This window comes from Scyliorhinus canicula, chromosome 26 (genome assembly GCF_902713615.1).
Source record: "Scyliorhinus canicula chromosome 26, sScyCan1.1, whole genome shotgun sequence".
Lineage (NCBI taxonomy): Eukaryota > Metazoa > Chordata > Chondrichthyes > Carcharhiniformes > Scyliorhinidae > Scyliorhinus > Scyliorhinus canicula.
The window spans coordinates 12,511,581-12,536,568 of NC_052171.1; the positions used below are offsets into that span (position 1 = coordinate 12,511,581).

Here is a 24,988-nt window from a genome sequence, read left to right on the forward strand (position 1 = left end):
GGCCTGGTCTGTGCTGTACTGTTCTATGTTCTATGTTTAAGTGCATCACCTCACACTTATCCAGACAGAATTCCTGATCAGCCCATCTGATCAGCTCACCTATATACTCCTGTAATCGAAGACTATCCTCACTATTTACCACCTCACTAATCTTTGTATGATCCGCGAACGACTGATCAATCCTCCTACGTTCATGTCTAAATTGTGTATATAAATCACAAACAGCAAAGGCCCCAACACTGATCCCTGCGGGACCCCACTGGACACAGGCTTCCAGTCAGAAAATCACCCCTCGACCATCAGCCTCTGCTTCCTGACACTCGGCCAATTCTGGATCGAATTTCCCAAATTTCCTTGGAACCCTGTGTCCGTGTGCATGGTGTAAAGATGCCCTCGAGGCGCAGGAACAGGAGAAGGCCATTCAGCCCCTCGAACCTGCTCTACCATTCAATGAGATGATGGCTGACCTGTGACCTAACTCTATTCACCTGACCGTGGCCATATCCCACAATATCTTCGCTCAACAAAAATATGTTGAGTACGTTGAATAGATCAGCCCTTAACCATCTAGATTCTAGCGAAACCAGGCCGACATGACCTGGACTCTGTGTGTGTGTGTGTGTGTGTAAAGATGTGCTGGGCTCTCTGACCCAGTGTGTGTGTGTGTGACTGAGTGTGTGTGTAAAGGTGTGCTGTTCTCCCTGACCCAGTGTGTGTCTGTGAGCGTGTGTGTGTGTGTAAAGATGTGCTGTTCTCCCTAACCCAGTGTGTGTGTGTGTGTAAAGATGTCCTGGGCTCCCTGACCCAGTGTGTGTGTGTGTGTGACTGAGTGTGTGTGCAAAGGTGTGCTGTTCTCCCTGACCCAGTGTGTGTGTGTGTGTAAAGATGTGCTGTTCTCCCTGACCCAGTGTGTGTGTGTAAAGATGTGCTGTTCTCCCTGACCCAGTGTGTGTGTAAAGGTGTGCTGTTCTCCCTGACCCAGTGTGTGTGTGTGTAAAGATGTGCTGTTCTCCCTGACCCAGTGTGTGTGTAAAGGTGTGCTGTTCTCCCTGACCCAGTGTGTGTGTGTGTAAAGATGTGGTGTTCTCCCTGACCCAGTGTGTGTGTGTAAAGGTGTGCTGTTGTCCCTGACCCAGTGTGTGTGTGTGTGACTGTGTATGTGTGTAAAGGTGTGCTGTTCTCCCTGACCCAGTGTGTGTGTGTGTGTAAAGATGTGCTGTTCTCCCTGACCCAGTGTGTGTGTAAAGGTGTGCTGTTCTCCCTGACCCAGTGTGTGTGTGTGTAAAGATGTGCTGTTCTCCCTGACCCAGTGTGTGTGTGTAAAGGTGTGCTGTTGTCCCTGACCCAGTGTGTGTGTGACTGAGAGTGTGTGTGTGAAGGTGTGCTGTTCTCCCTGACACAGTGTGGCGCTAACAATGTGTGTGTGTGTGTGTGTGTGTGTGTGTGTAAAGGTGTGCTCTTGTTCCTGACCGAGTGTGTGTGTGTGTATAAAGGTGTGCTGTTCTCCCTGCCCCTGTGTGTGTGTGTGTGTGTGTGTGTGTGTGTAAAGGTGTGCTCTTGTCCCTGACCCAGTGTGTGTGTGTGTGTGTGTGTGTAAAGATGTGCTGTTCTCCCTGACCCAGTGTGTGTATCTGTGTGTAAAGATGTCCTGGGCTCTCTGACCCAGTGGATGTGTGTGTGTGTGAGATGTGCTGATCTAGCTGACCCAGTGTGTGTGTGTGTGTGTGTGTAAAGGTGTGCTGTTCTCTCTGACCCAGTGTGTGTGTGTGTGTGTGTGTGTGTGTAAAGATGTCCTGGGTTCTCTGCCCCAGTGTGTGTGTGTGACTGAGTGTGTCTGTGAGTGTGTGTGTGTGTGTAAAGATGTGCTGTTCTCCCTGACCCAATGTGTGTGTGTGTGTGTGTAAAGATGTGCTGTTGTCCCTGACCCAGTTTGTGTGTGTGTGTAAAGGTATGCTGTTCTCCCTGCCCCAGTGTGTGTGTGTGTGTGTGTAAAGATGTGCTGTTGTCCCTGACCCAGTTTACGTGTGTGTGTAAAGATGTGCTGTTCTCCCTGACCCAGTGTGTGTGTGTAAAGATGTGCTGTTCTCCCTGACCCAGTGTGTGTGTGTAAAGATGTGCTGATCTCCCTGACCCAGTGTGTGTGTGTGTGTGTGCATAAAGATATTCTGGGCTCTCTACCCCAGTGTGTGTGTGTGTGTGTGTGTGTGTGTAAAGATGTGCCGTTCTCCCTGACCCTGTGTGTGTGTGCATAAAGATATTCTGGGCTCTCTGACCCAGTGTGTGTGTGTGACTGAATGTGTGTGTGTGTGTGTGTGTGTAAAGATGTGCTGTTCTCCCTGACCCAGTGTGTGTGTGAAGATGCCCTGGGCTCTCTGACCCAGTGAGTGTGTGTGACTGAGTGTGTCTGTGAGTGTGTGTGTGTGTGTGTAAAGATGTGCTGTTCTCCCTGACCCAGTGTGTGTGTGTGTGTGTAAAGATGTCCTGGGTTCTCTGCCCCAGTGTGTGTGTGTGACTGAGTGTGTCTGTGAGTGTGTGTGTGTGTGTAAAGATGTGCTGTTCTCCCTGACCCAGTGTGTGTGTGTAAAGATGTATTGGGCTCTCTGACCGTGTGTGTGTGTGAAGATGCCCTGGGCTCTCTGACCCAGTGTGTGTGTGACTGAGTGTGTCTGTGAGTGTGTGTGTGTGTGTGTAAAGATGTGCTGTTCTCCCTGACCCAATGTGTGTGTGTGTGTGTGTGTAAAGATGTTCTGGGCTCTCTGACCCCGTGTGTGTGTGTTATATTGTCCTGGGCTCTGCCCCAGTGTGTGTGTGTGTGAGATGTGCTGTTCTCCCTGACCCAGTGTGTGTGTGTGTGTGTGTAAAGGTGTGCTGTTGTCCCTGACCCAGTGTGTGTGTGTGTAAAGGTGTGCTGTTCTCCCTGACCCAGTGTGTGTGTCTGTAAAGGTGTGCCGTTCTCCCTGACCCAGTGTGTGTGTGTGCATAAAGATATTCTGGGCTCTCTGACCCAGTGTGTGTGTGTGACTGAATGTGTGTGTGTGTGTGTGTGTGTAAAGATGTGCTGTTCTCCCTGACCCAGTGTGTGTGTGAAGATGCCCTGGGCTCTCTGACCCAGTGAGTGTGTGTGACTGAGTGTGTCTGTGAGTGTGTGTGTGTGTGTAAAGATGTGCTGTTCTCCCTGACCCAGTGTGTGTGTGTGTGTAAAGATGTGCTGTTCTCCCTGACCCAGTGTGTGTGTGTGTGTAAAGATGTCCTGGGTTCTCTGCCCCAGTGTGTGTGTGTGACTGAGTGTGTCTGTGAGTGTGTGTGTGTGTGTGTGTAAAGATGTGCTGTTCTCCCTGACCCAATGTGTGTGTGTGTGTGTGTAAAGATGTGCTGTTGTCCCTGACCCAGTGTGTGTGTGTGTGTAAAGATGTGCTGTTCTCCCTGACCCAGTGTGTGTGTGTGTGTGTAAAGATGTCCTGGGTTCTCTGCCCCAGTGTGTGTGTGTGACTGAGTGTGTCTGTGAGTGTGTGTGTGTGTGTGTGTGTAAAGATGTGCTGTTCTCCCTGACCCAGTGTGTGTGTGTGTGTGTGTAAAGCTGTCCTGGGCTCTCTGACCCAGTGTGTGTGTCTGTAAAGGTGTGCTGTTCTCCCTGACCCTGTGTGTGTGTGCATAAAGATATTCTGGGCTCTCTGACCCAGTGTGTGTGTGTGACTGAATGTGTGTGTGTTTGTGTGTGTAAAGATGTGCCGTTCTCCCTGACCCTGTGTGTGTGTGCATAAAGATATTCTGGGCTCTCTGACCCAGTGTGTGTGTGTGACTGAATGTGTGTGTGTGTGTGTGTGTAAAGATGTGCTGTTGTCCCTGACCCAGTTTGTGTGTGTGTGTAAAGGTATGCTGTTCTCCCTGCCCCAGTGTGTGTGTGTGTGTGTGTGTAAAGATGTGCTGTTGTCCCTGACCCAGTTTACGTGTGTGTGTAAAGCTGTCCTGGGCTCTCTGACCCAGTGTGTGTGTGTAAAGATGTGCTGATCTCCCTGACCCAGTGTGTGTGTGTGTGCATAAAGATATTCTGGGCTCTCTACCCCAGTGTGTGTGTGTGTGTGTGTGTGTGTGTGTAAAGATGTGCCGTTCTCCCTGACCCTGTGTGTGTGTGTGTGTGTGTGCATAAAGATATTCTGGGCTCTCTGACCCAGTGTGTGTGTGTGACTGAATGTGTGTGTGTGTGTGTGTGTGTGTGTAAAGATGTGCTGTTCTCCCTGACCCTGTGTGTGTGAAGATGCCCTGGGCTCTCTGACCCAGTGAGTGTGTGTGACTGAGTGTGTCTGTGAGTGTGTGTGTGTGTGTAAAGATGTGCTGTTCTCCCTGACCCAGTGTGTGTGTGTGTGTGTAAAGATGTCCTGGGTTCTCTGCCCCAGTGTGTGTGTGTGACTGAGTGTGTCTGTGAGTGTGTGTGTGTGTGTAAAGATGTGCTGTTCTCCCTGACCCAGTGTGTGTGTGTAAAGATGTATTGGGCTCTCTGACCGAGTGTGTGTGTGTGTGTGAAGATGCCCTGGGCTCTCTGACCCAGTGTGTGTGTGACTGAGTGTGTCTGTGAGTGTGTGTGTGTGTGTGTAAAGATTTGCTGTTCTCCCTGACCCAATGTGTGTGTGTGTGTGTAAAGATGTTCTGGGCTCTCTGACCCCGTGTGTGTGTGTTAAATTGTCCTGGGCTCTCTGCCCCAGTGTGTGTGTGTGTGTAAAGGTGTGTTGTTGTCCCTGACCCAGTGTGTGTGTGTGTAAAGATGTGCTGTTCTCCCTGCCCCAGCGTGTGTGTGTAAAGATGTGCTGTTCTCCCTGCCCCAGTGTGTGTGACTGAGTGTGTGTGTAAAGATGTGGTGTTCTCCCTGACCCAGTGTGTGTGTGTAAAGGTGTGCTGTTGTCCCTGACCCAGTGTGTGTGTGTGTGACTGTGTATGTGTGTAAAGGTGTGCTGTTGTCCCTGACCCAGTGTGTGTGTGACTGAGAGTGTGTGTGTGAAGGTGTGCTGTTCTCCCTGACACAGTGTGGCGCTGACAATGTGTGTGTGTGTGTGTGTGTAAAGGTGTGCTCTTGTTCCTGACCGAGTGTGTGTGTGTGTATAAAGGTGTGCTGTTCTCCCTGCCCCTTTGTGTGTGTGTGTGTGTGTAAAGGTGTGCTGTTGTCCCTGACCCAGTGTGTGTGTGACTGAGAGTGTGTGTGTGAAGGTGTGCTGTTCTCCCTGACACAGTGTGGCGCTAACAATGTGTGTGTGTGTGTAAAGGTGTGCTCTTGTTCCTGACCGAGTGTGTGTGTGTGTATAAAGGTGTGCTGTTCTCCCTGCCCCTGTGTGTGTGTGTGTGTGTGTGTGTGTGTAAAGGTGTGCTCTTGTCCCTGAGCCAGTGTGTGTGTGTGTGTGTGTGTAAAGATGTGCTGTTCTCCCTGACCCAGTGTGTGTATCTGTGTGTAAAGATGTCCTGGGCTCTCTGACCCAGTGTGTGTGTGTGACTGAATGTGTGAGTGTGTGTGTAAAGGTGTGCTGTTCTTCCTGACCCAGTGTGTGTGTGTGTGTGTGTGTAAAGATGTGCTGTTCTCCCTGACCCAGTGTGTGTATGTGTGTGTGTAAAGATGTCCTGGGCTCTCTGACCCAGTGGATGTGTGTGTGTGTAAAGGTGTGCTGTTCTCCCTGACCCAGTGTGTGTGTGTGCATAAAGATATTCTGGGCTCTCTGACCCAGTCTGTGTGTGTGACTGAATGTGTGTGTGTGTTTGTAAAGGTGTGCTGTTCTCCCTGACCAAGTGTGTGTGTGTGTGTGTAAAGATGTATTGGGCTCTCTGACCGAGAGTGTGTGTGTGTGAAGATGCCCTGGGTTCTCTGCCCCAGTGTGTGTGTGTGACTGAGTGTGTCTGTGAGTGTGTGTGTGTGTGCGTGTGTGTAAAGATGTGCTGTTCTCCCTGACCCAGTGTGTGTATGTGTGTGTGTAAAGATGTCCTGGGCTCTCTGACCCAGTGGATGTGTGTGTGTGTAAAGGTGTGCTGTTCTCCCTGACCCAGTGTGTGTGTGTGTAAAGATGTGCTGATCTAGCTGACCCAGTGGATGTGTGTGTGTGTAAAGATGTGCTGTTCTCCCTGACCCAGTGTGTGTGTGTGTGTGTGTGTGCATAAAGATATTCTGGGCTCTCTGACCCAGTCTGTGTGTGTGACTGAATGTGTGTGTGTGTGTGTAAAGGTGTGCTGTTCTCCCTGACCAAGTGTGTGTGTGTGTGTGTAAAGATGTATTGGGCTCTCTGACCGAGTGTGTGTGTGTGTGAAGATGCCCTGGGCTCTCTGACCCAGTGTGTGTGTGTGACTGAGTGTGTCTGTGAGTGTGTGTGTGTGTGTGTGTAAAGATGTGCTGTTCTCCCTGACCCTGTGTGTGTGTGTAAAGATGTTCTGGGCTCTCTGACCCCGTGTGTGTGTGTTACATTGTCCTGGGCTCTCTGCCCCAGTGTGTGTGTGTGTGAGATGTGCTGTTCTCCCTGACCCAGTGTGTGTGTGTGTGTGTAAAGGTGTGCTGTTGTCCCTGACCCAGTGTGTGTGTGTGTGTGTAAAGGTGTGCTGTTGTCCCTGACCCAGTGTGTGTGTGCAAAGATGTGCTGTTGTCCCTGACCGAGTGTGTGTGTGTGTGTAAAGGTGTGCTGTTGTCCCTGACCCAGTGTGTGTGTGTGTAAAGGTGTGCTGCTGTCCCTGACCCAGTGTGTGTGTGTGTGTGTGTGTGTAAAGGTGTGCTGTTGTCCCTGACCCAGTGTGTGTGTGTAAAGATGTGCTGTTCTCCCTGACCCAGTGTGTGTGTGTGTGTGACTGAGTGTGTGTGTGTAATGGTGTGCTGTTCTCCCTGACCCAGTGTGTGTGTGTGTGACTGAGTGTTTGTGTGTAAAGGTGTGCTGTTGTCCCTGACCCAGTGTGTGTGTGTGTGTGTAAAGATGTGCCGTTCACCCTGACCCAGTGTGTGTATGACTGAGAGTGTGTGTGTGTGAAGGATTGCTGTTGTCCCTGACCCAGTGTGTGTGTGACTGAGTGTGTGTGTGTGTGTGTGTAAAGGTGTGCTGTTGTCCCTGACCCAGTGTGTGTGTGTGAAGGTGTGCTGTTCTCCCTGCCCCAGTGTGTGTGTGTGATGTTCTGGGCTCTCTGACCCAGTGTGTGTGTGTGTGTGTAAAGATGTGCTGATCTCCCTGACCCAGTGTGTGTGTGTGTGTGTGTGTGTGTGTGTGTGCATAAAGATATTCTGGGCTCTCTGACCCAGTGTGTGTGTGACTGTATGTGTGTTTGTGTAAAGATATGCTGTTGTCCCTGACCCAGTGTGTGTGTGTGTAAAGGTGTGCTGCTGTCCCTGACCCAGTGTGTGTGTGTGTGTGTGTGTGTAAAGGTGTGCTGTTGTCCCTGACCCAGTGTGTGTGTGACTGAGTGTGTGTGTGTAATGGTGTGCTGTTCTCCCTGACCCAGTGTGTGTGTGTGTGTGACTGTGTGTGTGTGATGGTGTGCTGTTCTCCCTGACCCAGTGTGTGTGTGTGACTGAGTGTTTGTATGTAAAGATGTGCTGTTGTCCCTGACCCAGTGTGTGTGGGTGTGTAAAGGTGTGCTCTTGTCCCTGACCCAGTGTGTGTGTGACTGAGTGTGTGTGTGTGTGTGAAGGCGTGCTGTTGTCCCTGACCCAGTGTGTGTGGGTGTGTGTAAAGGTGTGCTATTGTCCCTGCCCCAGTGTGTGTGTGTGTGTAAAGATGTGCTGTTCTCCCTGACCCAGTGTGTGTGACTGAGTGTGTGTGTGTGTGAAGGCGTGCTGTTGTCCCTGACCCAGTGTGTGTGTGACTGAGAGTGTGTGTGTGTGTGTGAAAGTATGCTGTTGTCCCTGACCCAGTGTGTGTGTGTGAAGGTGTGCTGTTGTCCCTGACCCAGTGTGCATGCCTCCCAGGCCCTTTAAAAGCGGCGTGCTGCACGGAGGCATTCAGTGGGCTGGGATGAGTCAGGGCCCATCCCCCTCCGGAGTCAAATGAGGAGATGAGAAATAGCTTTAGTCAGAGGCACACCCACAGGCGGCTGCCAATGGCACTGGGAGGTTGAGCAGGATGCACTGACGTGACTGAGAGCTGGAGGGGAGGGAGACAGAAACATTTCCTTTCCTCAACGTGTTTCAGAGAGAGAGAGAGAGAGAGGATCCTGTGCTTCAGACTCCGCACTTAACATCCAACATTAACTCCTTCAGCCAGCTCTAACTTTCACCATCTTTTCAGCAGCCGGCAAGATGATAGCCTCACATCTCTTGGCGTATTATTTCACCGAACTCAAACATGATCAGGTCCAAAAGGTGAGTGATGTGTGCTTTTGTTACAATTTGAGTTTGTTTTTTTAAGGGGGGGGGGGGGGGGAAACCTCCCAGCTCAGTTGGTCAATTTCCTTCTACTTCCTTGCAATTTCCTTGAAATAGACGTGACATGAGAGTGTGTGTGTGAAATCAACACAGCTTGGGAAACTGACCTGGAGCTCAACTTGGGAAACTGACCTGGAACTCAACTTGGGGAAACTGACCTGGAACTCAACTTGGGAAACTGACCTGGATGGCACAATGAGGGGTCCATGCCTCTCTCCCAGGGGTTTCCTGATACAAAGCCCTTTGGGATGACAGGAGGAGGCAGAGGGAAGGGGGTGAGCTCTCTGAGGGACTGAGGGTGCAGCAGGCAAGGGAGGAAAGTTTCATTTTCAGGAAAGTTCTGCTCGGTTATCTCGAACAGTCGTCAGTCAGGAACAGTTGGTTAGGCTTTGCTTTTTTTATGAATGGCTCTGCTGGCAATGTCCTGGGGGTTGTTACCGTTGACCACAAACTGAGCTGGACCCGTATTGATACATGTAAGATGATAAAAGGTACGGATAAAGTAGACATTGAGCGGATGCTTTCTGTTGTGGGGAACGCTAGAACGAGACGTCAGAGTCTTCGGATAAGAGGGAGCAAATTTAAAACTGAGTTGAGGAGAAACTACTTCTCCCAAAGGGTTGTGAATCGGTGGAATTCGCTACCCCAGTGGATGCTGGGACAGAGAGTAAATTTAAGGAGGAGTTAGACAGATTTTTAATTGGTAATGGGTTGAAGGGTTATGGAGAACGGGCAGGTCGGTGGAGTTGAGGCCAGGATGAGATCAGCCATGATAGAATGGCAGAGTAGACGCGATGGGCCGAGTGGCCTAATTCTGCTCCTGTATCTTATGGTACCATGGCTACCAGAGCAGGTCAGAGGCTGGGAATCCTGCGGAGAGTAACTCACCTCCTGACTCCCCCCAAAGCCTGTCCACCATCTACAAGGCACAAGTCAGGAGTGTGAGGGAATACTCTCCACTTGCCTGGATGAGTGCAGCTCCCAACAACACTCAAGAAGCTCCACACCATCCAGGACAAAGCAGCCCCGCTTGATCGGCACCCCATCCACAAACATTCACTCCCTCCACCACCGACGCACAGTGGCAGCCGTGTGTACCATCTACAAGATGCACTGCAGCAACTCACCAAGGCTCCATTGACAGTACCTTCCAAACCCACTGCCTCTACCATCTAGAAGGACAAGGGCAGCAGATACCTGGGGACCCCACCACCTGGAGGTTCCCCTCCAAGTCACTCACCGCCCTGACTTGGAAATATATCGGCCGTTCCTTCACTGTCGCTGGGTCAAAATCCTGGAACTCCTTCCCTAACAGCACGGTGGGTGTACTTATGCACTTCACAGAATCACAGAAATTACAGTGCAGAAGGAGGCCATTTGGCCCATCAAATCTGCACCGGCCCTTGGAAAGAGCACCCTACCAACACCCACACCCTTAGAAACCCAGCAACCCCACTTCACCTTTTTGCACTCTTAAGGGCAATTTATCATGGCCAATCCACCTAACCCTGCACATCTTTCGAATGTGGGAGGAAACCGGAGCACCCGGACGAAACCCATGCAGACACGGGGGGGGGGGGGGGACGTGCAGACTCCGCACAGACAGTGACCCAAGCCGGGAATCGAACCTGGGACCCTGGAACTGTGAAACAACTGTGCTAACCACAATGCCACCATGCTGCGGCGGTTCAAGAAGGCAGCTCACCACCACCTTCTCAAGGTCAATTATGGATGAGAAATAAATGCTGGACTAGCCAGCGATGCCCACAATCCATAAATAAATAAAAAATAGAACGGAGAACCTTGAGAACGAAAGTCAGAATGAACAAAGTGAGTTTGCAGGCCCAGTACATTGATACATAGATAGATAGAAGATAGGAGCAGGAGGAGGCCTTTTGGCCCTTCGAGCCTGCTCTGCTGTTCATCACAATCATGGCTGATCATCCAACTCAATAGCCTAATTCTGCTTCCTCCCCATAGCCTTTGATTCCATTCTCCCCAAGTGCTATATCCAGCCGCCTCTTGAATATATTCAATGATTTAGCATCGACTACTTCCTGCGGTAATGAATTCCACCGGCTCACCACTCTTTGTGTGAAGAAATGTCTCTTTATCTCTGTCCGAAATGGTTTACCCTGAATCCTCAGGCTGTGACCCCTGGTTCTGGACACACCCATCATTGGTAACATCTTCCCTGCATCTACCCTATCTAGTCCTGTTAGAATTGTATAAGTCTCCATGAGATCCCCCCTCATTCTCAACTCCAGCGAGAACAACCCCAGTACTATCTCATGGAAAGCTACCAACAAAATAAAACAAAGGAAATTAATGAACAATTCGCACTCGACTGAGCTTTCTTTGTGCGTCTCCATAGTACGTACTTCCTGAAAGAAGCAGAACTTTAATTTGAGAACAATTTCGGCCTTGCCTAAATGACTGATTGCTAACGATTAATCGAGATGATTCGCGCTGAATTCCTTTCCCCAACTCTGATAGGACAATCTACTTTTCGCAGATGGACAGAGTTTCAGGTTATTCCTGCACTCCAGGCTGTGAGGTCCTGTTACACTCCGAGTGTCCTCCAGCCGAAGCAGTCACTTCCCCTCCGAAAACTTTCCCCAGACCAGGATGTTACGTTCCCTAGTTACAGACTGTGTGTTTTTCTCCCGGTACATCGTTTGTGAAGTGTTCTGATATCGCAATGTCAGCATAGCTAGCACACAGTGAGCTGCGCTATCTATTTCGATTCTATTTGCTCAAAACTATCTCGTCTGTTCCGGATTCAACTCGAAGACATTGTCGCAAGAGCTGATACGAATCCAAGGACGTTTTCACAAATTAGCAAATATGCGAACCTTTCTGTCAGTGAGAACGATGGGTTTCCGCTGCTTACTCACCTGACTGCACTGATTGTTCAGAGTGGACATTAGAAGCTTGAGGAGCCCATTCGGCCCCTCGAGCCAGCTCTGCCATTCGATAAGATCATCGCCGATCTTTTTTTCCCCTTTATTTTCAGTGTACCCAACTCATTTTTCTTTCCAATTAAGGAGCAATTTAGCGTGGCCAATCCACCTACCCTGCTCGTCTTAGGGTTGTGGGGGTGAGACCCATGCAGACACGGGGAGAAAGTGCAAACTCCACACGGGCAGTGATCCAGGGCCGGGATCGAACCCGGGTCCTCGGCGTGAGGCAACAGTGCTAACCCACTGTGCTGCCCGAGATCATCCCCAATCTGATTGTGAACCTCAACCTCCCATTCCTGCTCAGCCCCCTCCCCGATGACCTTTCACCCCCCCCACCAAGAATTTATTGACCTACGTCTTAAAAGACTCTCCTTCTGCCTTTTGAGGTAGACCATTGCAGAGACTCGCTACCCTCCTGAGGGAACACATTTCTCCTCATCTCGATTTTAAATTGGCCGCCCCTTATTTTTAAACAGTGACCCTCGCCCCCAACACCCACCAGTTCTAGACTTTACGACAAGGGGAAACATCCTTTATACCCTGAGAAGACCCCACGGTATCTCAAAGGTTTTGATTGAGTCGCCTCTTAACTCTGCTAAACTCGGCAAAGTAACCTCCCCAACCTTTCCTCCATTTCTGGCATTAGTCTGGTGTATAGGCAACTAGGTGGAGTGTAATTGTGCAAAGGAATTCTGTCCCGCCCTCTCCCTACCCCCACCCATCTAACCACCCCGTTCTGATGCCTGCTGGGTCCTGGAGTTCTGTTGTGTGAACTTGAGAAATGGTGATTGGGCCTCATTTGTTTTCCCTCCCGTTTTCGCCCCCGCCTCCCTGGGTGGCACAGTGGTTAGAACTGCTGCCTCACAGCGCCAGGGACCCAGGTTCGATTCCCGGCTTGAGTCACTGTCTGTGCGGAGTCTGCACATTCTCTCCCGTGTGTGCGTGGGTTTCCTCCGGGTGCTCCGGTTTCCTCCCACAGTCCAAAGACGTGCAGGTTAGGTGGATTGGCTAAATTGCCTCCAAGTGTCCAGAGTTATGGTGCGGTTACGGGGATAGGGCGGGAGAGTGGGTCTCGGTATGGGTGCTCTTTCAGAGGGCCGGTGTAGGGATTCTTTGATTCCTCATTTCTTGAATCCCAAATCCAGCATCATTTACGGGCAGCACGGTAGCATTGTGGATAGCACAATCGCTTCACAGCTCCAGGGTCCCAGGTTCGAATCCAGCTTGGGTCACTGTCTGTGCGGAGTCTGCACGTCCTCCCCGTGTCTGCGTGGGTTTCCTCCGGGTGCTCCGGTTTCCTCCCACAGTCCAAAGATGTGCAGGTTAGGGTGGATTGGCCAGGCTAAATTGCCCTTAGTGTCCAAAATTGCCCTTAGTGTTGGGTGGGGTTACTGGGTTATGGGGATAGGGTGGAGGTGTTGACCTTGGGTGGGGTGCTCTATCCAAGAGCCGGTGCAGACTCGATGGGCTGAATGGCCTCCTTCTGCACTGTAAATTCTATGTAATCCCTGTTCTGGAATTGTTGGCTATTCACTGCCTCAGATATGGGATAGTCGGGAAGTACAATGCAGGAGGTGGCTGTTGTAACATAGAACATACAGTGCAGAAGGAGGCCATTCAGCCCATCGAGTCTGTACCTGCCCTTGGAAAGGGCACCCCACTTAAGACCACACTTGTAACCCAACAACCCCACCCAACCCTTTGGGCACTAAGGGCAATTTAGCATGGCCAATCCACCTAACCTGCACGTCTATGGACTGTGGGAGGAAACCGGAGCACCCGGAGGAAACCCACGCAGACACGGGGGGAGAACGTGCAGACTCCGCACAGACAGTGTCCCAAGCCGGGAATCGAACCTGGGACCCTGGCGCAGTGAAGCGACTGTGGTAACCACTGTGCTACCGTGCTGTTAAGCCCCTCGAGCTCCTGCTGGCTCCTTAGTCCCACTCCTTCAAAGCCTTCATGATTTCTACACGCTGCTATCCAATCTCCTTTTCGCCTTCTCCCCTCAGAAAGAGAATAAGCCCATCTTCTCTGCTCTATCCGCTTAACTTTAATCCCTTGAGTCATCCCCAGTAAATCTGTTCTACATCCCCTCTAAAGTCTTCCGTCCTTCCTCAAAGTGCAGTGTCCAGAATTGGGTGGGAGACTCTAGCTGGGGGTTGAATCAATGTTTTATGACCGTTTATAGTAACTCCTCTGCTTCTGTTTCTATTTATAAAGTTTTAAATCTTCCAGGTGTCATCAGTTGCTCTGTCAACCTGACAGAGCAACCTTTTGAAAGGTTATTTTTAACATCCTCAGGCTCTTTCTGCCCTTGTGTCACCATTTAAGATTGTTGTGTTTGCAACACATTGTGTGTCTTCAATCAGAATGCGTCACCTCACCTTTTCTGCGTTCTGTGTTGTCGATCCCGGTGTCTGATCGTTCTTGTTAATGCCTGTCCTCTTGAAGTCTCTCCAGCTACTTTAGGCCGTTAGATTTTACAGCATAGAACATACAGTGCAGAAGGAGACCATTCGGCCCATCAAGTCTGCACCGACCCACTTAAGCCCTCACTTCCAGCCTATCCCCGTAACCCAATCGCACCTCCTTACCTTTTTCGTCACTAAGGGCAATTGATCATGGCCAATCCACCTAACCTGCATGTCTTTGGACTGTGGTGCCAGTTCAGAGGGCAGTTCAGAGCCAACCACGTTGCCTTGTGGGTCTGGTGTCCCAGCCAGGCTAAGTAAGGCTAGCAGATTTCCTTCCCTCAAGGACACTTGTGAACCAGGTGGGCTTCACCTAACAAGCACGTCTTTCGGGACTTGTGGGAGGAAACCGGAGCACCCGGAGGAAACCCACGCAGACACGGGGGGAGAACGTGCAGACTCTGCACAGAGAGTGACCCAAGCCGGGAATCGAACCCGGGAGCCCGGAGCTGTGAAGCAACAGTGATAACCCCTGTGCTCCCGATTAGTGATCCCACTGGTTGTTGATTCTGCGTTTTTACGAAAGGGGCTGGGTCCATGCTCTCGTCCCTGCTTACCCTCAGTAATGAGCGGCAAAACAGGTTGGGTCGGTAAGGATGAATTGGAAAGATCGATGACTCCTCTCAGTGCCTCCTTAACAGGAGCTTGGCTGACTGGAGCTGGCAGGCAATGGATTCTTCCCAGGAATGACCCTGTAATCAGCCCTCCTGCTAATGATGAGCAATCCCAAGCTGAAACTGTGACTGTACCAAACCAATACTTTACTCAAGGGAAATTGGCCGTTTATTTTTAGGAGTTGCATTTCTTGCCTTGAGGCATTAAGAATGTACTATTTGCCAAGTGTATTCCTCCTGAAAGAATTTGTGTTTATAGCTAATGATAATATTCTTTGTGTGGGCTTACATTAACACTGCAATGAAGTTACTGTGAAAGTCCCCTAGTCGCCACATTCCGGCGCCTGTTCGGGTACACGGAGGGAGAATTCAGAACCCAACAAGCACGTCTTTCGGGACTTGTGGGAGGAAACTGGAGCACCCGGAGGAAATCCACGCAGACACAGGGCGGGATTCTGCGATAGCTGGCGGGGCGGGAAACTCCGGCGGGAAGGAGTGGCGTGAACCATTCCGGCGTCGGCCGCCCCGAAGGTGTGGAATCCTCCGCTCCTTCAGGGGCTAGGCCGTGTCGGAGTGGTTGGCGCTGCGTGCCCGACGCTGAAGGGTCTTGGTTCATGCCAACTGGCGCTGAAGGGCCTCCGCCGGCCGGCGAGAGTTGGCGCGTGCGCGGGAGTGCCACCGTGTGCTGGTGTCACCCCCGCGCATGTTCAGGGGTGGTTCATCTCCGCGTCGCCCATCACAGGAGTTCCACAGCAACCAACGTGGAGGAATAGAGTGCCCCCACAGCACAGGCCCGCCCACGGATGGGTGGGCTCCGATCGCGGGCCAGGCCACCATGGGGGCACCTCCTGGAGCCAGTTCCCCCCCCCCCCCCTCCGAGGACCCCGGAGGCTGCCCGTAAAACCGTACTACTCGGACTTGATGGTTTGAGTTATGAGGAGAGGCTGGATAGGCTGTGACTTTTTTCCCTGGAGGCTTAGGGGTGATCCTTCGAGGTCTATGAAATAATGAGAAGAAAGGATAAGATAGATAGTCAACATCTGTTCTAGAGGAGTCTAGAACTAGAGGGCATAGGTTAAAGGGGAGAGATACAAAAGGGGCAATTTTTTCACACAGAGGGTGATGAATGTTTGGAATGGGTTGCCAGAGGCAGTGGGAGAGACGGGTACAATTGATCTTTTAAAAAGCATTTAGACCGTTTTATGGGGATGCTGGGTGCAGAGGGATGTGGGCCAAATGCAGGAAATTGCCACTCGCGTAGTGGTTTTAAAAACTGGGTGATATGGACAAGTTGGGCCTAAAGGCTTGTTTCCATGTCAACCTCCAGGACTCTAATTGAAGCCGACACTAGTTTTCACTCTTGTTGCGTGGGAGCAAGGAACAGGAGTCGGCCATTCGGCCCCTCCAGCAGAATGGCTAATCTCGTAGTAACCAGAAATCTGTATCCCCCCCCCGATAATCTTTCACCCCCGTGCTGACCAAAATAGGCATTAGCAGCAGAAGTGGGCCATTCAGCCCCTCGAGCCTGCTCCGCCATTCAATCAGATCAGGACTGATCTCTTCCTGGTCTCAAATCCACCTCCCTCTGTTCCCCATATCCCTTTAACCCTTTTTTCATCAGAAATATATCTATCTCCTTCTTGAAACCATTTAATGATTGGGACTCCACCGCACTATAGGGCAGCGAGTTCCACAACTTCACCACCCTCTACGAGAAGTAGTGCCTCCTCATCTCAGTTCTCAATCTACCGCCTCTCAACCTATATCTGGGACCTCCCGTTCCAGATTGCCCCACAAGAGGGAACATTTGGTCTACGTTCACTTTACCAATCCCTCTGAGTATTTTATACACCTCGATCAGATCCCCTTTCAATCTTCTGAACTCCAGTGAGTATCAGCCCAAATTGTTTAATCTCTCCTCATACGCCAATTCGTTCATCCCCGGAATCAATCTGGTGAGCCTCCTCTGAACTGCCGCCAATCCCACCACATCCTTCCTCAAATAAGGAGACCAAAACTGGACACAATACTCCAGATGTGGTCTCACTAACACGCTATACAATTGCAACAACACTTCTCTACTTTTATACTCCAGTCCTTTTCAAACTCATTTCCTAAAAAGGCAGTAAAAGAAGAATCAATGAGCATTTTTAAGGCAGCGTTTAATAGTCAGGCAAACTATCTCTATGGAAAGCAGATTCAAAATGCGTCTGGGCAGAGGGATCTGGGTGTCTTTGTTCATGAATCGCAGAAAGTCGGTCTGTAGGTGCAGCGTGTAATTAAAAAGGCAAATGGAATGTTAATGTTTATTACAAAAGAGCATCACTACCATCCAGGACAAAACATTCTCCTCACCTCTGTTTTTAATGGACGACCTCTTATTTTTAAACAGTGACCCCCTAGTTCTGGATTCTCCCACAAGAGGAAATGTCCTGCAGGTGGATATTGGCAACTGTCTGGGCCTGAATACCCGGCCTTCCCCTCGCCCTCTCCCTCTCTCACTCCAGCCTCGCCAACGTGCAGCAATCGGTCAGTCACGCACCCGTTCCAGTGCAGAACCATTCGGCCCATTGAGTTGGCTCGCTGAATAAGCGCCCTATGCAACCCCACACCCCTGCCTTAGCCCCGTAACCTTACACATTCTCTCGCGTTCCGGGGAACAATCCCGTTCCCTTGTCCAATACCTCGATCGCACCCGGTTCCAGACTCCAACCACTCTCTGGGTGCAACATATCCCTCCCCACCCCTACTACCCCTGGCCATATTGACCCATCATTTTGAATCCATGCCTGGTCTGTCACTCTATCTGGTTACTCTGTCGCTATTGCTGTCGTTCTCTCTCTCTCTCTCTCTCTCTTGCTGTTCCTCTCTCTCTCTCTCTCTCTCTCTCTCTTTCTGTCGCTCTCTCTCTCTCGCTGTCTCTTTCTGTCGTTCTCTCTCTCTCTCTCTCTCTCTTGCTGTTCCTCTCTCTCTCTCTCTCTCTCTCTTGCTGTTTCCTCTCTCTCTCTCTCTCTCTCTCTCTCTCTCTTGCTGTTCCTCTCTCTCTCTCTCTCTCTCTCTCTCTTTCTGTCGCTCTCTCTCTCTCGCTGTCGCTCTCTCTCTCTCTTTCTGTCGCTCTCTCTCTCTTTCTGTCGCTCTCTCTCTCTTTCTGTCGTTCTCTCTCTCTCTCTCTCTCTTGCTGTTCCTCTCTCTCTCTCTCTCTCTCTCTCTCTCGTGCTCTCTCTTTCTGTCGCTCTCTCTCTCTCTTTCTGTCGCTCTCTCTCTCGCTGTCGCTCTCTCTCTCGCTGTCGCTCTCTCTTGCTGTCGCTCTCTCTCTCTTGCTGTCGCTCTCTCTCTCTTGCTGTCGCTCTCTCTCTCTTGCTGTCGCTCTCTCTCTCGCTGTCGCTCTCTCTCTCTCTCTCTCTCGCTGTCGCTCTCTCTCTCTCGCTGTCGCTCTCTCTCTCTCGCTGTCGCTCTCTCTCTCTCTCTCTTTCTGTCGCTCTCTCTCTCTCGCTGTCGCTCTCTCTCTGTCGCTCTCTCTCTCTCGCTGTCGCTCTCTCTCGCTGTCGCGCTCTCTCTCTCTCGCTGTCGCTCTCTCTCTCTCGCTGTCACTCTCTCTCTCTCTCTCGCTGTCGCTCACTCTCTCTCTTGCTGTCGCTCATTCTCTCTCTTGCTGTCGCTCTCTCTCTCTCGCTGTCACGCTCTGTCTTTCTCTCTCTCTCTGTCACTCTCTCTCTCTCTCTCGCTGTTGCGCTCTCTCTCTCTCGTTGTCGCTCTGTCTCTCTCGCTCTCTCTCTCGCTGTCGCTCTCTCTCTCGCTGTCGCTCTCTCTCTCGCTGTCGCTCTCTCTCTCTCTCTCGCTGTCGCTCTCTCTCTCGCTGTCGCTCTCTCTCTCGCTGTAGGACAGCGCTCTCTCTCTCGCTGTCGCTCTCTCTCTCGCTGTCGCTCTCTCTCTCTTTCTGTCGCTCTCTCTCTTGCTGTCGCTCACTCTCTCTCTTGCTGTCGCTCTCTCTCTCTCTTGCTGTCGCTCTCACTCTCTCTCTTGCTGTCGCTCACTCTCTCTCTTGCTGTCGCTCACTCTCTCTCTTGCTGTTGCTCTCTCTCTCTCGCTGTCACGCTCTGTCTCTCTTTCTCTCGCTGTCGCTCTCTCTCTCGCTGTCGCTCTCTCTCTCTCGCTGTCGCTCTCTCTCTCGCTGTCGCTCTCTCTCGCTGTCGCTCTCTCTCTCGCTGTCGCTCTCTCTCTCTCTTGCTGTCGCTCTCTCTCTCTCGCTGTCGCTCTCTCTCTCTCTTGCTGTCGCTCTCTCTCTCGCTGTCGCTCTCACTCTCTCTCTTGCTGTCGCTCTCTCTCTCTTGCTGTCGCTCTCTCTCTCTCGCTGTCGCTCTCTCACTCTCTCTCTTGCTGTCGCTCTCTCACTCTCTCTCTTGCTGTCGCTCACTCTCTCTCTTGCTGTCGCTCTCTCTCGCTGTCGCGCTCTCTCTCTCTCTTGCTGTCGCTCTCTCTCTCTCGCTGTCACGCTCTGTCTCTCTCTCTTGCTGTCGCTCTCTCTCTCTCGCTGTTGCGCTCTCTCTCTCTCGTTGTCGCTCTGTCTCTCTTTCTCTCGCTGTCGCTCTCTCTCTCGCTGTCGCTCTCTCTCTCTCGCTGTCGCTCTCTCTCTCTCGCTGTCGCTCTCTCTCTCTCGCTGTCGCTCTCTCTCTCTTGCTGTCGCTCTCTCTCTCTCGCTGTCGCTCTCTCTCTCGCTGTCGCTCTCTCTCTCTCGCTGTCGCTCTCTCTCTCTCGCTGTCGCTCTCTCTCTCTCTCTCACTCTCTCTCTCGCTTGTCGCTCTCACTAATCTCTCGCTTCGCTTCTCTATCTCTCTCTCGGCATTTTTTCTCGCTCTCTCTCTCTCTCTCGCTTTCGCTCTCTCTCTCTCTCACTGTCGCTCTCTCTCTCTCGCTGTCGCTCTCTCTCTCTCTCTCTCTCTCACTCTCTCACTGTCGCTCTCTCTCTCTCACTCTCTCTCTCCCTGTCTCTCTCTCCCTGTCTCTCTCTCTCGCTGTCGCTCTCTCTATCTCTCTTGCTGTCGCTCTCTCTCTCTCTCTTGCTGTCGTGCTCTCTCTCTCTCGCTGTCTCTTGCTGTCGTGCTCTCTCTCTCTCTCTCTCTCTCTCTCGCTGTCGCTCTCTCTATCTCTCTTGCTGTCGCTCTCTCTCTCTCTCTTGCTGTCGTGCTCTCTCTCTCTCGCTGTCTCTTGCTGTCGTGCTCTCTCTCTCTCTCTCTCTCTCTCGCTGTCGCGCTCTCTCTCTCTTGCTGTCGTGCTCTCTCTCTCTCTCTCTCGCTGTCGCTCTCTCTCTCTCTCTCTTGCTGTCGCGCTCTCTCTCTCTCTCGCTGTCTCTTGCTGTCGTGCTCTCTCTCTCTCTCTCTCTCTCTCGCTGTCGCTCTCTCTCTTGCTGTCGTGCTCTCTCTCTCTCTCTCTCTCTGTCTCTTGCTGTCGCTCTCTCTCTCTCGCTGTCTCTTGCTGTCGTGCTCTCTCTCTCTCTCTCTCTCTCTCTCTCTCTCTCTCGCTGTCGCTCTCTCTCTCTCTCTCTCTTGCTGTCGCTCTCTCTCTCTCTCACTGTCTCTTGCTGTCGTGCTCTCTCTCTCTCTTTCTCTCTCTCTTGCTGTCGTGCTCTCTCTCTCTCTCTCACTGTCTCTTGCTGTCGTGCTCTCTCTCTCTTGCTGTCGTGCTCTCTCTCTCTCTCTTGCTGTTGCTCTCTCTCTCTCTCGCTGTCTCTTGCTGTCGCTCTCTCTCTCTCTCGCTGTCTCTTGCTGTCGCTCTCTCTCTCTCTCTCTTGCTGTTGCTCTCTCTCTCTCTCGCTGTCTCTTGCTGTCGCTCTCTCTCTCTCGCTGTCTCTTGCTGTCGTGCTCCCCTCTCTCTCTCGCTGTCTCTCTCTCACTCTCTTCTATCGCTGTCTCTCGCTGTCTCTTGCTGTCGTCGTTTCCCTTCTCTCCTTGCTGTCATGCCTCTCCTCTCTCTCTCGCTCTCTCGCTGTCGCTCTCTCTCTTGCTGTCGTGCTCTCTCCTGTCTCTCTCCCTGTCTCTATCTCCCTGTCTCTCTCTCTCACTTTCTCTATCGCTCATCTGCTGTGTCGTGCTCTCTCTCCCTCTCTCTCCCTGTCACTCTCTCACTCTCTCTCTTGCTGTCGTGCTCTCTCTCACTCTCTCTCTTGCTGTCGCTCTCTCTCTCTCTCTCTTGCTGTCACTCTATCTCTCACTCACTCTCTCTCTCTCTTGCTGTTGTGCTCTCTCTCTCTCTCCCTGTCTCTTTCTCTTGCTGTCACGCTCTCTCTCTCTCTTGCTGTCGTCTCTCTCTCTTGCTGTCGTGCTCTCTCTCTCTTGCTGTCGCCTAATCCTCCGCTCTCTCTCTCTTGCTGTCGTGCTCTCTTCGCTCTTGCTGTCGCTCTCTCTCACTTCTCTCTTGCTGTTGCTCTCTTTCTCCCGCTCTCTCTCTCTCTCTACTGTCGTGTTCTCTCTCTCTCGCTGTCTCTCTTGCTGTCGCTCTCGCTCTCTTGCGCTCTCTCTGTTTCTACGAATAATAATGTTTTTATTGTCACAACTAGGCTGACATTAACACTGCAATGAAATTACTGTGAAAAGCCCCTAGTCGCTACACTCCGGCGCCTGTTCGGGTACACGGAGGGAGAACTCAGAATCCGCTGTGGCACTCGCTCTCTCTCACGTGCGCTCTCTCTCACGTGCGCTCTCTCACGTGCGCTGTCTCTCTCATGTGTGCGCGCTCTCTCATGTGCGCGCTCTCATGTGCGCTCTCTCTTCACGTGCGCTCTCTCTCTCAACGTGCGCTCTCTCTCATGTGTGCGCGCTCTATGTGTGCGCGCTCTCATGTGTGCAAGCTCTCTCGTGTGCTCGTCTCATGTGTACGCGGTCTCATGTGCACGCGCTCTCTCTCACGTGCGCACACTCTCTCCATATGCACGTGCTCTCTCTCACATGCACGCGCTCTCTCTTAAATGCTCTCACGTGCATGCTCTCTCACGTGTGTGCTCTCTCTCTCGCATGCACACTCTCTCGTGTGTGCGCTGTCACATGTGTGCGCGCGCTGTCATGTATGTGTGCGCTCTCATGTAGTGTGTGCTGTCTCTCGTGGCACTTCATGTGTACGCACGCTCTCACGTGTGCATGCTCTCACGTGTGCGCGCGCTCTCATGTGTGCGCGCGCTCTCATGTGTGCACGCTTCTGACGGTGCGCGCTCTCACATGTGTGCTCCCCTCTCACGTGCATGCTGTCTCTCTCATGTGCATGCTCTCCCTCTCTCTCTCACACATGCGCGCTCTCCTCTCTCACATGCGTGCTCTCCCTCTCTCTCTCACGTGCACGCTCTCCCCCTCTCTCACATGCGTGCTCTCCCTCTCTCACATGCGCGCTCTCCCCTCTCTCTCTCACACGTGCTCTCTCACCTGCGTGCTCTCCTTCTCTCTCACGTGCACGCTCTCTCTCACGTGCACGCTCTCCCCTCTCTCTCTCACACGTGCTCTGTCTCACCTGTGTGCTCTCCCTCTCTCTCTCACATGCATGCTCTCTCTCACGTGCATGCTCTCTCTCTCACGTGCATGCTCTCTCTCTCACATGCACGCTCTCTCTCACGTGCACGCTCTCTCTCTCACGTGCACGCTCTCTCTTACGTGCATGCTCTCTCTCTCATGTGCACACTCTCTCTCACGTGCACGCTCTCTTTCACGTGCACGCTCTCTCTCTAACCCCCATCATGCTCTCACCCATGCCCCTCTCTCTCACTCCACTTCAATCTGTCACACCCATCTCAGAATAGGTGAAATTGGCAAATTAAACAGGAGAATATTGAGTCAGATCTCCAATAAGGAATCGGAGAAGACACAATATGTAGTTTGGAGGATGCTGCATTTTTAAACAGCACCTTTAATGCACTGAAATATTCCATTTGCACTAGAAGATGAAGCCAGGCTGTAAGTTTGATGAGATATTAGATCTGCTGAGAATGGGGACAATCCAGTATTAGGATATGTTATAAATAGCAGTTTATGTGATTATGATAAGGTAGCCTCTGCTTCCTGGGGGAGGAGGGGGGAAGGTGGTGATTTTATCAACACAGCTATCTGTCTCGGCCTTGACCATAGGCCCAGCCCCTACAGCTCTCTGCGGTAAAGAATTCCACAGATTCACTCCCCTCTGAGAGAAGAAATTCCTCCTCATCTCTGTCTCAAATGGACGCCCCCCTCACTCTGAGATTCTGCCCTCTGGTCCCAGACTCTCCCACAGGGGGAAACAACCTCTCAGCATCGACCCTGTCAAACCCCTGAGAATCCTCAATGTCTCAATAAGGTCGTCTCTCATTCGTCTAAACTCCAATGAGAACAGGTCCCGGCCTACTCAACCTCTCCTCATAAAATCCCTCCTACCCGGGACAACCCAGTGAACCTTCTCTGGATTGCTGTTCACAGGTAGGGCGGGATTCTCCCCTGCCTGGCGGGGTGGGCCAGCACGGAGGGAACGAGAGTCCCCATGGCACAGGCCCGCCCGCCGATCGGTGGGCCCGATCGCGGGCCAGGCCACCGTGGGGGCACCCCCCCCAGGGCCACATTCCCCCGAGACCTCCCGAGGACTCTGCAGGCCGCCCATGGAGCCAGGTCCCGCCGGTATGGACCTGGTTTGGTTTACGCCGGCTGGACCGGCCTACAACGAGCAGCCGCTTGGCCATCGGGGCCGGAGATTCGCCACCCGCTGACGCCGACCGGCACGATTCCCACCCCACCAAAACCCCGGCGCTGGAGAATTCGGCACCCGGCGGTGGGGCGGGATTCACGCCGCACCCCGGCGATTCACCGACCCGGCAGGGGGGGTCGGAGAATCCCGCCCATCGTTGTAATTTGATTCCAATATTCTGGATGCCTGGAATGGGTGGATTGGTTTATGGACAGAGGTTGGACAGGTTAGGTTTCTATCCATTAGTTTAAAACCGTGAGATGTGACTTAATCGAAACCTGATCCCCTCCCAAAGCCTGCCCACCATCTATAAGGCACAAGTCAGGAGTGGAGGGAATACGCTCCACTTGGGCTCTGGGGCTGGTTAGCACAGTGAGCTAAACAGCTGGCTTGTAATGCAGAACAGGGCCAGCAGCGTGAGTTCAATTCCCGTCCCGGCCTCCCCGAACAGGCACTGGAATGTGGAGACTAGGGGCTTGTCACAGTAACTTCATTGAAGCCTCCCTTGTTCCAAGAAGCAATTATTATATTATTGTCTTGATGAGTGCAGCTCCAACAACACTCAAGAAGCTACACACCATCCAGGACAAAGCAGCCCCGCTTGATCGGCACCCCACCCACAAACATTCACTCCCTCCCCCACCGACCGCACAGTGGCAGCCGTGTGTACATCTACAAGATGCACTGCAGCAACTCACCAAGGCTCCTAGGCAGCACCTTCCAAACCCACGATCCTCTACCATCTAGAAGGCCAAGGGCAGCAGATACTGGAAACCCCCACCACCTGGAGGTTCCCCCCCTCCAAGTCACTCACCGCCCCGAGACTTGGAAATATATCGGCCGTTCCTTCACTGTCGCTGGGTCAAAATCCTGGAGCTCCCTCCCTAACAGCACCTGTGGGTGTACTTACACCTCAGGGACTGCAGCGGCCTCAAGAAGGCGGCTCACCCACCACCTTCTGAAGGGCAACCAGGGATGGCCAACAAATGCTGGACCCAGCCAGCGATGCCCAATCATCCATAAATGAATAATAGAGAAAGGCCCGAGGGGCCGAGTGGCCTCCTCCTTCTCTTAACGTCTATATATATTGAGGTTTGAGCGGTTTAGACAGTTGGTTAGCTGCACAGCTGGTTTGTGATGCAGAGTGAGGTTGCCGCTGTGGGTTCAATTCCCGTCCCGTCTGAGGTAATTCATGAAGGCCCGGCCTTCTCAACGTTGCACCGTCGCCTGGGGTGTGGTGACCACAGGTTACAAGGTTAAATCACCCCCAGTCAGCTGTCAGCTCTCGCTCTCTTCAGTTCCCACAATAGGGGAAGCAGCCTGTGGTCATCTGCGACGTTACATTACTTTTTGATTGTTATTAATAGCTGTAATTAAGATTCAGTCCAGTTTATTTCAGAGGGTCAAGATTTAATGAGTTGTTTGATAATTTTCAAACGACACAGACCCCGTTGCCTATTTTTGTGTAATAGAGTCTGACACGGGTAACCGATACAGAAACAAAATGGCCGTTAATGGTTAACCTTGCCTTCAGTTTGTATATTCCAATTAAATGCGCACTTTCATTTCATACTTGAGATCACCCTGACAATGAGCTGAATATAATCCTCCTGCTGCTGTTCAACACAGCGTATCTTTGGTGGATTTAAAACTGGATTCCGTTTCTCATCAGCGCCCTCCCACGCAAGATGACAGTTCCATGACTTGTGTCACGTACCGACATAAGCCCAGTGCAGTCCTGCGTTGGTTAATTTTCCCTTCAAGCGAGTGTCTTCTGCTTTGAACGCAGGCGAGAGTCGGACTGACCAGATTTCATCATTTTCTGTGAAGGTGGGGTGGTAGCGTCATGGAGGGGGACTGCGACACACGCGC

At 51.9% G+C, this 24,988-nt stretch overlaps 1 protein-coding gene across 1 annotated transcript in view; it reads left to right on the forward strand.

Moving 5' to 3' along the window:
- Nucleotides 1–8,027: 8,027 nt before the first annotated feature.
- Nucleotides 8,028–24,988, forward strand: part of hk2 (hexokinase 2) — a 70,482-nt gene continuing 53,521 nt past the window's right edge. Inside the window, exon 1 of the mRNA XM_038785270.1 lies at nt 8,028–8,311. Within this exon, the coding sequence (XP_038641198.1) occupies nt 8,249–8,311 (63 nt within the window). The 5' untranslated portion in view covers nt 8,028–8,248. The remainder of the gene's footprint in view (nt 8,312–24,988) is intronic.